This window comes from Rhinolophus sinicus, linkage group LG14 (assembly GCF_036562045.2).
Source record: "Rhinolophus sinicus isolate RSC01 linkage group LG14, ASM3656204v1, whole genome shotgun sequence".
NCBI classification, from domain to species: domain Eukaryota; kingdom Metazoa; phylum Chordata; class Mammalia; order Chiroptera; family Rhinolophidae; genus Rhinolophus; species Rhinolophus sinicus.
Window position 1 is genome coordinate 50,399,538 of NC_133763.1, and position 16,050 is coordinate 50,415,587.

The 16,050-nt window shown below is 44.6% G+C and overlaps 3 protein-coding genes across 3 annotated transcripts; 1 reads left to right on the top strand and 2 right to left on the bottom strand.

Annotated features, from left to right (window-relative positions):
* Positions 1 to 3,906: 3,906 nt before the first annotated feature.
* Positions 3,907 to 5,766, bottom strand: H2BC18 (H2B clustered histone 18). Its single transcript, XM_074318764.1, has one exon. The coding sequence runs from the start codon at positions 4,700 to 4,702 to the stop codon at positions 4,322 to 4,324; it is 381 nt and encodes a 126-aa protein (XP_074174865.1). The 5' UTR covers positions 4,703 to 5,766; the 3' UTR covers positions 3,907 to 4,321.
* On the bottom strand, positions 4,594 to 6,639 carry LOC109451551 (histone H3). The gene is made up of 2 exons (XM_074318763.1): positions 5,780 to 6,639; positions 4,594 to 4,726 (listed from the first exon to the last, which is right to left on the bottom strand). The coding sequence occupies exon 1, from the start codon at positions 6,189 to 6,191 to the stop codon at positions 5,781 to 5,783; it is 411 nt and encodes a 136-aa protein (XP_074174864.1). The 5' UTR covers positions 6,192 to 6,639; the 3' UTR covers positions 4,594 to 4,726; position 5,780.
* Positions 6,640 to 9,654: 3,015 nt separating this feature from the next.
* On the top strand, positions 9,655 to 15,340 carry LOC141568530 (histone H4). Its single transcript, XM_074318721.1, has one exon. It carries the CDS (start codon positions 14,918 to 14,920, stop codon positions 15,227 to 15,229), a length of 312 nt encoding a protein of 103 aa, XP_074174822.1. The 5' UTR covers positions 9,655 to 14,917; the 3' UTR covers positions 15,230 to 15,340.
* The last annotated feature ends 710 nt before the right edge of the window (positions 15,341 to 16,050 follow it).

Below are 16,050 nucleotides of genomic sequence, written 5' to 3' on the forward strand. Positions count from 1 at the left end.
ACTTAGTAATATATTGTACTGGGTACATAGCCACCTTTGCTTCTGGTATCCCACATCTTCCTCTTAGAATCTTATTATTGCTGGAATATAACTCCAGAAATTCTTTCAGGAAGGGCCTGAAAAGTTACCCAAAAGTTTGACTGGATATAGAAATTTAGTTTCAAAAGTATTTTCCCTAGGTTAAAAAAAATACTGCATCAGTATCCTCTTATACCCAGTATTGCTCAAATGAGAAGTCTGATATAAACTTGATTCCTGTTTCTTTGTAAGAATTTTCTCTGGGTGTTTTTCTAGAATTTTCTCCTTAACCTTTGTGTTCTGAAATTTACCACCATGTCTCTAGGTGAAGGTCCTTTTATTTCATCCTTATATGCTCAGCATTTAATGGGAACTTGCAGTCTGAGGATTTATGTAAATATGTACCTATGCACATTCTGTGGAAGTCTTTTTAAAAAATTTCCCCAGGATCTCCAGGTATGACCACTTAGGTTGTGTATTGCACAACTGCAGGGAACACCATTCGCAAAGATTATAATTTAACTGGTGCTCCTGAAGCTGTGCAATGCACAATCAGCAAACCTTATTTGGTAAGCCTGTATTGTATTTCTTACATTATTTCTGTTCTTTCCTTCTCAAACTCTTACTGGATGAATGTTGGAACATCTGAATCTATCATCTATGTCACTTACCTTTTTTTCTTATTTTCTATCTTTGTATCCTTTTATATGACATTGGGGGGAGGATTTCTGGCCCTCATGTTTCTCCCCACTATACCTATTCTATTCTGGATTCAGTCCTACTGTTACATTTTTGTGTCAACAACCAAATTTTAATTTTCCAAGATCTCTAGTTAATTTTTCTTGCACGATTCACTTTTATCCTTTCTACCGTCTTTTTGTGTCAATTTTCTATCATTTCTAGGAATTTGGGGTGGAAGATGGGAAGAATACAACATGTATTTAGTACACTGTCTTGAATTAGTAAATACTTTCTCTGGTACATTAAGAGATGAAAAAAGTTGCAAAACATTCAATAGGATCTCCTGACTATCAACATCAACTAACATTTGAAATGTTTACTGTCAAGCATTAGTCTAAGCCAGGGGTGTCCATACTTTTTTCAACGTTTTTCACCAAGGGCCATATGCGGTAAAATACACAAACAGCCGGGCCACTCACTCGAGGTGAAGTACGTACTGCCTCACCTGGTTTATTTAAGTAAACTAAAAATATTTTTGGAATTTGCTGTGGGCCAATTAAAAATGGATTGCGGGCCACAGTTGGCCCGCAGGCTGCAGTTTGGACACCCCTGGTCTAAGCATTTTTATATGTATTTATTCATTTACTTTCCACAAAAACATTTTGCAGTAAGCATTACTATTATCCCCAATTTAAAGATGAGGAAACTGAAACATAGAAGGTTCAAGACCTTTCCTTAGTCACAGTACTCATAAAGAGCAGGACTAGGCTACAAACCAGGTGATCTGTCTTAAGAGACCGGCTTAGACTTTTAGATCACCTTTAGGAAATGTACCCAGTTTAAAAATAAAATATTTGTCTAAAAGCCATCACAGATTAAATTGTCATCTTTATATTCTATACCTATCACAATCCAGTCACCAATTCTCAAAAAGACCATTGAAGTAATTTGGCTGACATCTGACGTGACATCAGCCAAGCCCATTTCTACATGCGCAACACTAGCTTTCTGGATCTAATATTTAAAAGCTCCTTATCTTAATACCACACTCTTTTTTTCTTCTGCTGGAATGGAGCTCCCTCCTCTTCTGTGTCTACAACACTGGAAAAGCAGGACCTAAAATGAGGCCGAAAAAGCTCCACTCTAATCTCATCATTTGACCACAAAGATACATTCGCTGAAGGGAAGTATTTTATCTGCCACTCTCAGGATTTTTGAATCTGTAACGAGTTTTATCTGGGTCAATAATTATTAAGGGCAGTTAAAAGAGTGTTCCAGGTTTAAGGAGCAAGGAATAATTAGGAAAATGAATTAAAAAGCTAATTGGCATACTTGAGCCTGTCATCCTCAGATCAATTTGTCAGTGTTCTGGGCGATCAGTCAACAAACTTTCACTGAGAAGCTGTTTTATCATAGGTACTGGGATAGTCTTTGCGGAAGACCCAAAGAAGTGAGAAAAAAAAAGGGGGGGGGAGGTTCCCTATATAAGACAAACACAAAATGTAAAAACAATGAAAAATAAAGAACAAGGCTACACAGTTCACAAAGTTACACAGTTAATTGTGAATTCATTGTGCAAGGAACAAAACCTTAAGAGTTAAAAGGGGAAAGACTTTCCTGTGAACTAGAATGGGATGGAAAGGCTTACAGAGTGAGATTTGAGCAAGAGTTTGAAGAACTGACAAGTTGATAGTGTGACTAGTCCAGAGAACGACTGAGTACTACTGCTACTTAGAATGATTTAACAAAAGCACAAAGGATGAGAAATTTAATCAAGATACATTATAGGGCAATGAATAGAACATTTTAGCTAAACTGGAGGATTAGGGAAAATGAGCAACTGAAGAAGGTAAATTTTGGCCAGATGCTGGAAGGCCTTTGGTTTTAAGAGTTGGGGTTTAATCCTAATGGAAAATTAATGATAGCTTTTGATTAGGTGAGCCAATTGACAATTCTGTAATGACCTCAAAAGACCATGAAAAACATGGTCCCTAGTCTTCAGAGGGAAGAGAGCCCCCGGACTTCAGGATTGTAGGCGAGGAGGCCAGACATACTCTTTGATGGTTTGGTTAGAAGACAGACCACCATAGCCTTCTCACTTACTGAGCAATTTTTCCTACCATAAAATGTGCTGTATGATTTCTTTCACTGGAAATTTTGGATTCTCAGTTGAGTCATGCCCTGGCCTCTTGTTTGGTAGTTGCCAGGGAAAGGTGACTCACTGAGAATCCTAATTTCCCAGTGAAAGAAATATGTCCCATTTTATGCAATTTTTAACTGGATGTAAATTTGAACTCCTATGTTATTTAAAAAAAAAAATCATTTAAAGCACAGTTGTCATGTAAATCCCAATGATCAAGAATCACTTAATTTCAAAGCTTGACTTGTCAAGTGACTTGGAAACTGATTTTTCTTTTGCCTCAAGGATATATTTTATTTGTTAAAATCCACTGGCCTCTGTCAGGATTAGTCTTGAATTATGCAAGTTTTGAACAGAGAGGACCTTAAAAATTCATCCCACGTGTTAACTGTGGCCTTTTGTACATCATGCCCCCAAAACCTGTCAGAAACAAAAAATCACCTGAGAACTCTAAAAACCATCTCCTCAGTCTCATTAAGAAACTTAAGGTGACGCACCTGGAAATGTGTTTCACAAGCACCAAGGTAGGTAGCTTTTATAACCAGGAAAGCTTGTTGCAAAACCAAGGTCCCTAGCCTTGGAGATAATTTTCCTGTGCAGGAGTGTAAACATATACTGCTCAGCATTCACCAAGAGCAGTAACATTGGCTGGGTAAGACTGAAGTTTAACAGAACTGAAAATTAAATCTTTGGGCCCTGGGTCTCAACCTCCACACAAGGGGCAACCTTAAGGACCAGATGACTTGTTTATGGGTGGTCTGTGCATTATGGGTTGTTTAGCAGCACCCCAGGCCTCTTCAGCCACTAGTACCCCTCACCCCCCCCAACTCCACCCCACCCGTGGACATCTGGATATTGTCAAGTGTCTTTTGGACTGGGAGACAAAGTATCTGGTTCTTTACTGGGCAGGAGGTTAGATATCTAGGCCGGCCTTAAGGTAGGTCAGACTATAAACCATCGACTTTTTAGAGCAAGTTTGTGATAAAATGTTAACGGTAAATTAAAAATTCAATGGCAAATGGGGAACTGAACGCTTCCCATCCGTACACTAGAAATATACTCCAGCTCCGTACACTAGAAATATACTCCAGCTCATTTATTAGGCTTATCAGACACGAGAAGTCGAACAGGTCAACTCCTCCAGTCAAGTTACAAAACGGTGTCAAACCAAATTCTCACTCATGTATACCTAAGCTTTAAGGACCCCGTATATTAGGTAGGAATCATTGAGCATTGTCGACTGGTTACCAGCCGGAGTCGTCTCCACCTATAGGCACACTATTGAGCCATAGTAGAGTGCGGGGTTCAAACAGCCTAAAAAATCCTTCAGTCCCAAACCACAACCAGGTGAGCCTGGGCTTACCCGACCTGGCCCAAAGCTTTCCACCTCCCAAGTGTTTACAAGCACTTTCTCCGATAACTGAAGTGGCTCTGAAAAGAGCCTTTGGGGTAAAGCAGCTTCCTGTGGCGTTTCTCGCGCGCTTACTTCGAGCTGGTGTACTTGGTGACAGCCTTGGTGCCCTCGGACACAGCGTGCTTGGCCAACTCACCCGGCAGCAGCAGGCGCACGGCCGTCTGGATCTCGCGAGAGGTGATAGTCGAGCGCTTGTTGTAATGCGCCAGACGGGACGCCTCACCAGCAATACGTTCGAAAATGTCATTGACAAAGGAATTCATGATGCCCATAGCTTTGGACGAGATGCCAGTATCCGGATGAACCTGCTTCAGCACTTTGTAGACGTAAACAGAGTAGCTCTCCTTCCGGCTGCGTTTGCGCTTCTTTCCGTCCTTCTTCTGCACTTTCGTAACAGCTTTCTTGGAGCCCTTCTTAGGAGCAGGAGCAGATTTCGCTGGATCCGGCATCGTCCCACGAAGAAACACTCCACACTAAGAGAAACAACACCAACAACAGCCAGCTGAGTTGGTTCCGCGCTACTTATAGAGCCTGTATGCAAATGAAGACTCGCACAATACTGCATTTTGATTGGTTAACTTGCAACAGTGTCGTCATAGAGGTGGAGCCCATGTAAGTAAGATTCTGTCCGCGCTCCCTTAGTGGGCATTAGAACACAAGTCTTGTTAGCCAATCAAGACGTTCTATTTGACACAAACCAGTACATTATGTGAATAGTTTCAACTCGGAGGGTCTTTTCTGCTGTTGCTTTTCACTGCCAATGTAGACTTGTATACGGAAAAGATCTGAAGCGCCCGCTAAAGACAACTTTACTTTTGCATCGTTTTGCTGTATACTTTGTGGAAGTTTGCTTTGACTTTTGGAATAGCTCATCTCACTTTTAAAAAAACCTATTTCCCTGAAATTCTTCTCGTTTGCGTCGCTCGTATCATGCTACAAGTTAGATACTAGAACTCGGAATTATATCCTTCTTAAGCACAAACCAGCAAACAGCAAAAAGCTTCATAATTTTTTAAAAGAATCTTGCCTCTGCCAGCCGCGGGACCTTACATCTCCTGACTCAGCGCAATGTGTTAGAATACCGAACTACTTGGGAATAGGTTTTTTATCCAACCCCCGATTTAGTTCTAACTAGAGGCGAGTAAGATCCATTAATTACCATCCCAACAGTTAACTTTCAGTGTCAATATTATCTTTGCCCACGTTTTGGACTAAATATAAATAAAAAAGGACTGAGGAGTCCATCCTCTTGTCAATTTTTCAAGTTAGTAACAAGGTTGGTACCCTGTATTTTAAAATCAAACCAGCACATTTATCAGGCTTGGTTAGAACTACCTGGACGTTCCTGTCCGCTGTTACCTATACCCGTCAGGCACCGAAGTCCACAACCACCTGTCACCACAGACCCATCTGCCCACACCAGGGCCGAAAAGAAACTGACTTCAGCTAGAAAGCAGTACAGCTGCTCTTCAGAAAACGTGGGTGGCTCTGAAAAGAGCCTTTATATGGTCTGCTTAGAAACATGCCTTAAGCCCGCTCCCCGCGGATGCGGCGGGCCAGCTGGATGTCCTTGGGCATGATGGTGACGCGCTTGGCATGGATGGCACACAGGTTGGTATCTTCAAACAGCCCGACTAGGTAGGCTTCGCTCGCCTCCTGCAGCGCCATCACGGCCGAGCTCTGGAAACGCAGGTCGGTCTTGAAGTCCTGCGCGATCTCGCGCACCAGCCGCTGGAAGGGCAGCTTGCGGATCAGCAGCTCCGTGGATTTCTGGTACCGCCGGATCTCGCGCAGCGCCACCGTGCCCGGCCGGTAGCGGTGGGGCTTCTTGACGCCGCCCGTGGCCGGCGCGCTCTTGCGGGCCGCCTTGGTGGCCAGCTGCTTGCGCGGGGCCTTGCCACCGGTCGACTTACGGGCAGTCTGCTTGGTACGGGCCATGATGTCACCAGTTTTATTCCAAGAGTTCTAAGCAGTCTTATTTATAGACACAGCCTCGGTTTGATTGGGCCAGGAAAACCAGGAATTTCCAGAATTGTGATCTCATTGGCTAGAATTCAATCTTATTTTATAGGACTGAAGTTGTGGTAATCCTTTCTTCCCTTATTGCTCCCCTTTCCCCATACTTTTGTATAATCTTATTGATCACAGATGGAGTTATATTTTTTATACCTTTCCTTTAAATTGGTGTAATTTTTGCAGGCTTGCGATTTATGTTTTAAAAGATTCCTTAGAAATACAAGCATGCCCTCCCATGAGCTAGGTTTCAGTCTATATGTCCAGTCACGAGTTACTGTAACTCCTTTCCCATTACTAAGATTTATTTAGCGCCCGACACTGTTGAGCGCGTCATGGCTGAGGTTGAGCAAAACAATATGTAGGTGAAGGAACAAGAAGTTGAATTTAACGTTTACCTGACTTCGAAATCCGCCCAAGCCGTGTGCAGACCTGTCCCAACGTGCAGAGTGTAGCCTTTGCCCCCTGGCATGAGGTTCTCTCCTCCTCAAACCATCAATTGCCAACTATGTCCTGTAGACAAACGCTTCTAAGGAAGATAAGACCGGAAATACTAATTTGTCCTTTACAATGGTAAATAGATTCAAAGCAAATAAATTATTCGTTCACTACTGAGTTGATAGCCTGTGTCCTTCAATAAGGTGTTTTCTAATGCTTAAAAGTTTCATCTTTTCTATTGTTTATAAGAAAATTGAAGATCCTTTGGCCTTTTAGTTATTTCATGCTTTGAATTCTTGTTCAGAAAATTGTGTCATAAAACATTTATGTAAGGTTACCAGTGCTTAAAGTTGTAATAGTTAATATAAAACTTAAATGTATGCTTATTTTATTGAAAAAAACATTGCATCCAAACCTTATAAAAACTCAACCCTGAGAACAAAAGCAGGCCCAAATAGCTTAAAACTCATCTTGATGGTGTCAGTATGAACTATCGTCTTCCTGCTGAAGTCAAATAAGTGATTTTGAGAGGATTTCTTGAATACAAAACACAATGTAGAAATGTGTTCTCTTTATATCTTCAAGAGTCCCCCGCGGTGGGGTGGGGGGGCAGCCATCACCTGCTCTAAGGAGATCTGAAATGCCCTGCAGAAGTGTAACTGATATGAACAGCTGTTACCTCTTCCAATGGTGGTTTTGTAAGAATGCTTTACATAGATAGAGAACACTCCTCAGTATTTAAAAATTCTTCTGTATACACTATCTCATTTAATCACATCTCTGTGACGTAGATGTTATTTTCCTCATTTTATAGATAAAGAAACTGAGTCTCAGAGAAATTTGGCTTGTCCCAGATAAGTAACAAGGCCTGCATAACAAGCTAAAGCAAAAGAATGAGATTACAATGTATTTCCAGTTTCATTAGACTTGGGGTACATTTTAAAACATAAAAAATTTTCCTGTTGTGCAATCAAATACCTCAATGTTTCTCAAACTTCTCCACTGAACTATTCCAATCAGAAGAAGAAACTACCATGGGGTCTGGATGATAGCCCAAAGCAGCCCACAGACGTGTCACATTTCTTTGCAATGATTTTTGTTTTGTTTTGTTCTGACTTTTGTTTTTAATGTATGCATTCTTGGCCATGATATATGGAAGTATTTTTTAAGTAAGAAAAAGATTCTCAAGCTGCATATTCATATAGAATCTGGATTCTATATGAATATAATTTATTTTATAGGATTTATTTTACCTTTATAACATAGAGAATAAGAAAAATGTCAAGAGTCTTCCTCTGGCTTAATACAGAAATTGTATAAGAATTTCTACTTCTCAGAAAACAGATGCCAATTTAAATATTAATTCCAGGGCAACAAATCAAATACGATAATCAATCAGAATAGTAAACTTTTACGAGTTATAGGTAACACTTCTCAGAATATAACAATCTGTGATGTATGGTTGCTTTTGAAGTCACATTTAATAACAGAATCCAGATCCAAATTTGTTCACTTCCACTTGGTCTCCACATTGGATAATAGAGTGGTATTCCAGTGATATTTCTCAATATACCACTTTATCAGAAGCAAGTTCATAATGCAGAAGAACCGCTGCCGCTGTAGGGAAGAGGGAGTAGTTTTCTCCTAATATTTCTTTCCCCAGAAATAATAAAAATCTGCAGTTTCGAGACTAAGCACTGAAATTTCATCTTTTAGTACAGTGTGTGGGGGGGAGGGGGGGAAGAGGCATGAGATTAAATTTTACCATAGGAAATAAGCAGGCAAAAGAAAATGTTAAGTGAATTATTAGGCTTGTAATGTTTTATATGTGTATGTGTTTGTTTTTAATACAAAAGTAATGGACTGAATTAAAATATATGTTCCAGGAAGACAGTTTGTGTTTAGTCTTTGACTTAAGTACCCCCAAGGGCATCAGGTACCACCAAGATGAGACTGAATCTTTGGTTTGTGGGTTGGTCAGGCCATATGCCCGATTCCCTTTCATCGTGAGTGGTCTGTAGCCCTGAACCAAATTGAGAAGCCATAAGATTTTGAGTTTCTTTCCTTACCCCATACTGAGATTAAACTCATTCCCTCAAAATCCTGTTCACCGGATAAAAACTCCCCGTTTTCTACCTGTGCTTAAGACTACTGCCTGTACTGTAGAGCCAACGGTGGTATAGGAGGGAAAAATTTTTTCTCAACCCTCTTAGGGTCCCTGGCTAGATCTGAAAATGAAACTGACAAAGTCAGATGAACACACTAATTTATGTAATATAAGTTTTACGTGACACAGGAACCTTTGTAAGGAAATGCAGATCCGAAAAAAACAAACCTGAATATTTTTATGCTAGGTTTAATGAAGAGTGGGCAGTCACAGAAAATGGACTGGTTAGGTACAATAACCTTGTAGAAGCCGCAAGACCTGTTTGTTAGGATTCTTCTGTGTGTCCCTTTGTCTTCAAAGAAAACAATGCTCCTTTCCTCCGGGTATAAGGAAGGTACCTTTCACAAGAGGCTTCTATGACCTGTTTCAGGGTAGAAGGTCCTGGGAAAGGCCACTTCAGCTTAAAATACTCCATATGCTAAGGTGCCATATTTTGGCGGAATGTGTCCTGAGCCCCATCAGTGGCAGAATATGCCACACCTAAAATATGGCATAAAGTTTATTTTCAGTGAAAGACACTTGAAAAATAGCATGTGCAAAGAGGTGGTCTGCTCTCCTCTTTCTTTCCTAAAAACAGGAAATCAAACCTCCATATGGAAGATGTCTTCTCTTTACAAGGAACAAAATAACATTCTCATCACTAAGGGTGGGAGTCAAAGCTGAGAGAAATCTGTACAAACTTTGTTAAACTAACCCTTATCTCCCTCGGCACTTTTCCCCCATTAATGCCCAAACGCAGCCCTGTTGTCTTGTTCCGTTTTCCTGATGTACTAGTCTTTGTGTGTCAGGAGCCATGGAAAATCGCCAGGCCCTGCCTGGGCGGAACTTCCCGGTCGCCAAGACAAAGCCCGCAAAGCCCGCGCGCGCCAAGCCAAAGCCCGCGCGCGCCAAGCCCAGAGCCTGCCCATTTCCTTGTACCTCATATAACACCGTCCTGTGCCTAGCCAATCAGCCCGCTACAAGTACCTCGCCGCCCGCCCCCATCCGACATAGCTGTATATAACCAACCACCACAATAAAATTTTTGAGGCTTGATCAGATCCCTGTCTTGCCTCCATTCTTCGCGTCTCCTGTCTCTCTTTTCATCCTCAACAGGTTTCTTCCCCTCGTCCCACGTTGTATCGTCCTGCCGGTCGGGACATTTTGGCGCCCAACGTGGGGCTCGAGGTACGAAGATTCTATGGGGACACCTACTCTGGAAGCCGCCGCGGCCCCCCCCCCTCCTGAGCCTTCACGGGTTGGCTTCTTTCGAGCCCACGTTGTCTCTACTCGTGGGACAAGACTCGAGGGCCTCCTCGGCGCGAGAGTGGCTTGTTTCGAGCCCGTAAGGGACAAGACTCGACAGCCCCCTCGGCAGTGAAAAGGCTCGCTTGGAGTTCACGAGGTATTTACCCGTGGGAGAAAACTCCGGAGTTGTCTGAAGTTGGAGTAGCCGCCCAGCGAAAGACGAGAGATTGGACATGGAATCCCTTGTACTGGTGCTCCTTGCACTCCTCGTCACCCCCGTTTACGGAGGGTTTGGACCCCCCGTAAGCCGCGATCAACTATACAAACAGCTCTATGGAAACCCATGTGACTGCCCGGGAGGCACAGTAAGTGACATACTCCTTCGTCCCTACACCGGCCAGCCGAGCCCGCAGGGACAACCCGACTTAGCCTACCTAGCACACACTGATTGCGGTCATAAGGTGGCCTACCTCGCCTTTGATCCTAGAGTAAAAGGGGGATTTGGATTAGGAATAAATAGACCAGAATGGACCTGTACTACCAAGCCTCGCATTATACCCCCCATTGCAGGACTACCACCGCCCTGCCCTAGCCAATGCGGCTATCAATCACAAATGCATTCTTCCTGCTATGCAACCACCCAAATTTGCACTGGCCCAAACAACAAAACTTATCTCACAGCCACGTTACTGAGACAAAAGTCCGCCTCATTCGGAGGCGATTGGGACTCCACCGCCCCCCTTAACTCTAACAAATATAGTCAGGCGGGCTGCGGTGGTACAGTTGGAGGACAAGTCTGCTGGCCAACTCGAATGCCTGTTCACGTTTCAGATGGCGGAGGGCCAAATGATATGCTAAAGGAGACTCTTGTCATTGAACACATTCAAAAAAATACTCCACCACCTATACCCCCCTTTGACTTACCACCCCTTGGCCCTCCCAAAATCTCGGGACGTCAATTTAGATACACAAGCTAACAACATTCTTGAATCCACCTTCTTGGCCTTAAATCACTCCAATCCCCTTCTTGCCCAAGACTGTTGGCTGTGCATGACTCTGGGCACCCCTATACCTACTGCAATTCCCTCAAATATTACAATAGATCTCCAAAATTCTAGTTGTCCGCGCCTCTCCCTTCCTCTTAGAATTCAACCTGTAGGCTTTAATACCTCCACCTGCTATCAGGGCTACTTTCAAAATAATTCTTTTGATGTTGATCTAGGGTTTGTCACCTTCACCAATTGTTCCAACATCATAACTGTTAATCACTCCTTATGTTCTAACCCTGGCCAAGTTTTCATATGCGGGAACAGTCTAGCCTACGCCATGTTACCCACAAACTGGACTGGACTTTGTGTCCCAGCTAGTCTCCTCCCTGATATCTCTATTATCCCAGGAGACGAACCTGTCCCCCTCCCTAGCCTAGATTTTGCCACCGGGCGCCATAAGCGTGCTATTGCAGCCATCCCCTTACTCGTGGGGCTAGGAATTACTGCTGGAATAGCCTCCGGTGCCACGGGAGTAGGTGTCGCAGTCCAATCATACAATAAACTATCACGCCAGCTAATAGATGATGTCCAAACACTCTCTGGGACCATCAATGATCTCCAAGATCAAATTGATTCTCTAGCTGAAGTGGTCTTACAAAACCGCCGAGGCCTAGACCTTCTCACTGCAGAACAGGGAGGAATCTGCTTAGCTTTACAGGAACGCTGCTGCTTCTACGCTAACAAGTCTGGGATCGTCCGAGACAAAATCAAAAAGCTCCAAGAAGACCTACTGAAAAGACTCAAAGAACTGTTCGAGCATCCACTTTGGACCGGTCTCAACGGACTTCTTCCCTACCTGCTCCCCATCCTTGGCCCCCTCCTATGTGTTCTCCTTTTAATAACCTTCGGGCCATGGGCTTTTAGGCGCGTTACTGACCTCATTAAACAACAGGTCGATGCTATTTTAGCAAAACCAATCCAAATCCACTACCAGCGGCTGGCAACTGGGGACGGCCTCGAAGAAGGCTATCTTGGCTTCCTCCCCACGGGGACGACATAATACTAAGGGTATGTCTACCCCCCCCACGAGTTGGGGAGGGGTATGGGCACCGATGTGAGTGCAAAGCATTTGCAAGGGAAGGGCTCGACTCATAACGATCGGCTCCCTTTAACTTCCCTGAGAACATGCCTGGTTTGCATAGAGGTTGGTATCAAAATTCTATTCACAGGCTCTACCTCTCCTCCACAAAAAGATACCCAGAGCCATCCAATAACGAGCTCCGCTTGCTGGAGGAACCAGGCCTCTGCTCCCTCACTCGGTCAAGGCCCACCTCTTTTAAAAAACAAAAAGGGAGGAGATGTCAGGAGCCATGGAAAATCGCCAGGCCCTGCCTGGGCGGAACTTCCCGGTCGCCAAGACAAAGCCCGCAAAGCCCGCGCGCGCCAAGCCCAGAGCCTGCCCATTTCCTTGTACCTCATATAACACCGTCCTGTGCCTAGCCAATCAGCCCGCTACAAGTACCTCGCCGCCCGCCCCCATCCGACATAGCTGTATATAACCAACCACCACAATAAAATTTTTGAGGCTTGATCAGATCCCTGTCTTGCCTCCATTCTTCGCGTCTCCTGTCTCTCTTTTCATCCTCAACAGGTTTCTTCCCCTCGTCCCACGTTGTATCGTCCTGCCGGTCGGGACATTTGTGCAATTCAGTATATAAGTGTTCAACTCTAACTGCTTCTTTGAGGCTTCCTTTCCTTATGATGGTTCCCATGGTAAGTAAAACTTACAGTGGAAAAATTTGTATGCTTTCTCCTGTTAATCTGTATTCTGTTAATTTAATTCTCGGGCATAGCCAAAATCCCTAAGAAGGTAAAATTTTGCCTCCCCTACAACAGCTAAGAGTTTGAGGGGGTGCAGAACATGCCACCCCAAAATATGCCACTTTAGTATATTGATTTTGAGCTGAAGTCAGTTGAGGAATGGCAGATGCAGGAACTGTCCCTGTTCCCTAAGAGCAGCTCATACACTTTCCCATTCGAGAAGTACCCTCCCAATACCAGGAAAAGAACATTCTTTTCACCACACACAGAGACGATGACAAAATGAATCTATACAAACCAAACTACTAAAATAACCATTTTCTTTCATGAATTTCCCCCATATATATTCCAGTCATTGTCCCGCAATTTGCTGTTCCTAGCCCAAGCCCTATAATTTATGGTTCTTTGTTTTAAAAGGTACGTATTACACGGTATATAAGCTTTGGGGCCTAACAGGCTCTTCAGGTCTTTATTTTCCTTATGAAGACTCCCGTGTACATATATAAACATTAAAATGTGTATGCTTTATTAATTTTGATCAGTCATGTCAGTTTAATTCTTAGGCCCAGGCAACTGAGTTCCTTTGGGGCGAATCTGTCTTTAAAGCAGATAAAGAGAGTTCAGAGAGCCTCTCCCCGCATTTGCTGTTTTTAACGTGCCTATGGCTCAAAATAATATACCAAAGCAGCATATTTTCGGGTGGCATATCTACTACCCTTCAGCATCTATTGTGAATTCCAGGATGTTGTTTCAGACACGTGATGCATGGTGGCACCATTCAATGGACAGGGAAGGTGGGGGGAAAAGAATGAATCCTCTCAGCTCCCTTGAGACACACCTAGAGACTTTCAGTTTAAATATTCTGATTTTTGGAGACTTTGAGTTTTAAGTTTAAGATGATTAAAGAACCATGAGGATGGATCTACATGTCTGGAGTGTAGAAATCTGGATAAAGATTTGGGATTCATTAGCCTAGAGTCGTAGAGCCAAAGAAGAGAAGAAAGGCACATAAGATTTTTTAAAATAATAAACATTTCTCGGAAAAATACATAATTCTGATGTAGAAACCAGTCTCACGGATTGGCCTACAGAAAAGACCTTGGTCATGAACAATCTATCAGTAAAGACCCCCAATTTCACAGGGCAATTTCTGGTAATGACTCTCACAATTTGTAGCAGATGTCCCCTTGCGAAATCCAATTCAGTTAACTTGGAGTTCGATGTGAGGCCTCAACCGGGACACAACCTGGGGACTGAATCCTAGCTGAGAACAAGGGAGGATCTAGAAACGGAGTTAGATTGTTGTCTTCTTTCCGTATATATTGCTTTTCCAGCAGAGCTTTGTGACAGTGCGTTGGACTCACTGATAGCCATCAGATTTGATAGTATAGTGAGGCCAGTTTTCCTAGGATCTGATTTCTCCTGGGTGAGCTGCAATTCCAGGCCTCCTACTAAAACAGAACTAGACTCGCATTATGGCGACCTTCCCCTCCACCCTCCCTGCACATCCCAGGTGCCCCAACCTCTGGAGGTCGCCTCGTAAATCCATGAGTCTAACGATCCGAACTGCCTCGTTGCCCTTTTACGTAACCACGGTTCGGGAGCCTCGGTTCCTCCTGTCGGGATTAGGCCCGGCGCCGGGGCTCTGGTCGCCTTCCCGTCTCTGGACTCCATCTGCTCTTCTTCCGGTCTTCACCCCCGGGAAAGACCTTTCCCCTTGGCCTGCATCTGATGTCCGGGGGTGGGGTGAGCGCGCGGATGGGGAGACGGAGAGGAAAGGGGCCGGGAGCCTGACGCTGGGATCGGAATTCTCCTGGGACGTGGCAAATAGAGTCCGCTAGAGGGCGGCGCGGAGGCGAGATGAGGCCCCGCGGGGCGGGCGGGGACGCTCGGGACCGCTTCCCCCCCCCCCCGCGCTTGTGGTTTTCAATCCGGTCCGATGTTGCTGTATATCAGGGGCACAGCGGTCGTTCTCGGCCGTGTGGTTGTGTTTCCAGGACTTAGCGATCATGTCTGGGAGAGGCAAGGGCGGCAAAGGCTTAGGCAAGGGTGGCGCCAAGCGCCACCGTAAAGTGCTGAGAGACAACATCCAGGGTATCACCAAGCCCGCGATCCGGCGCCTCGCTCGGCGTGGAGGCGTCAAGCGCATCTCGGGCCTCATTTACGAGGAGACCCGCGGTGTGCTGAAGGTGTTCCTGGAGAACGTGATCCGGGACGCCGTCACCTACACGGAGCACGCCAAGCGCAAGACGGTCACCGCCATGGACGTGGTGTACGCCCTCAAGCGACAGGGACGCACCCTGTACGGCTTCGGAGGCTAGGCCGCCCGTGCAGGCTTAAAGAATGGCAATCCCAAAGGCCCTTTTTAGGGCCAACCACACAGTTCTCGGAGGAGCTGGGCATTTGCCTAATACGTGGTGGTGCCCTTTAGAGTTGTTTGTACCAGGCTTATTTATGGGAGGTAGTGATTACCAGGGAACTAACTCCTGAAGACGAAAGTCGCTCTACAATGGGTGCTTTTCGTCTACTTCCATTTTTGTTACTAGGAAATTGTGCCCCTGTTGGGACGAGGCCCAGGAGAGCAAGATAATCTGACTCGGCCCCACACAAAAGTACTGGGTCTGCTTGTAACCCGTGCATGCGCAGACTGCTAACGCATTCCCCCCACCCCGCCTTGTCAGCCCTTATGTAATCAGCTGGCTGTAAGCCACTATTGTTTAGCATGTTGCAAAGCTGTCGTGGCTGCCCCAGCAAGGACGGATGTTGCTTCCTGCATCTCTATTGGCTGTCTCTAGAATATTTATTACTGGTATGAATCCTTTATGTACGGCTTTGTTGTCTTCTTTCGGCCTGAGTCCAAAACCCTGCCAGGAGCTGACCTGTGTTACAGCTCGATATTGAAGCAGTGTTTGGATTTGCTTCTTGGTACTATATTTGTGGTTGGTGGATGCAGCCATGGAAAGTAGAAATCAGCAAATGAAGGCAAAGTGGTAATCCTCACTGTAGTCTCGCTACATTTGCCTGAGCAAAGTCGGAAGACAATCGTAGGTTTCCAGTCCTGAGACTGGCAGTTCTGCCTCCCGATGGTTTTTAATTGAGCTTCATTTAACACCTACCAGTGGTGCAATGAGGGAGTGTGAGC

Excerpts from the sequence above, each read along its gene's own strand:
- LOC141568530 (XM_074318721.1), top strand. The coding sequence starts at position 14,918 with ATGTCTGGGAGAGGCAAGGGCGGCAAAGGCTTAGGCAAGGGTGGCGCC.
- H2BC18 (XM_074318764.1), bottom strand. The coding sequence starts at position 4,702 with ATGCCGGATCCAGCGAAATCTGCTCCTGCTCCTAAGAAGGGCTCCAAG.
- LOC109451551 (XM_074318763.1), bottom strand. The coding sequence starts at position 6,191 with ATGGCCCGTACCAAGCAGACTGCCCGTAAGTCGACCGGTGGCAAGGCC.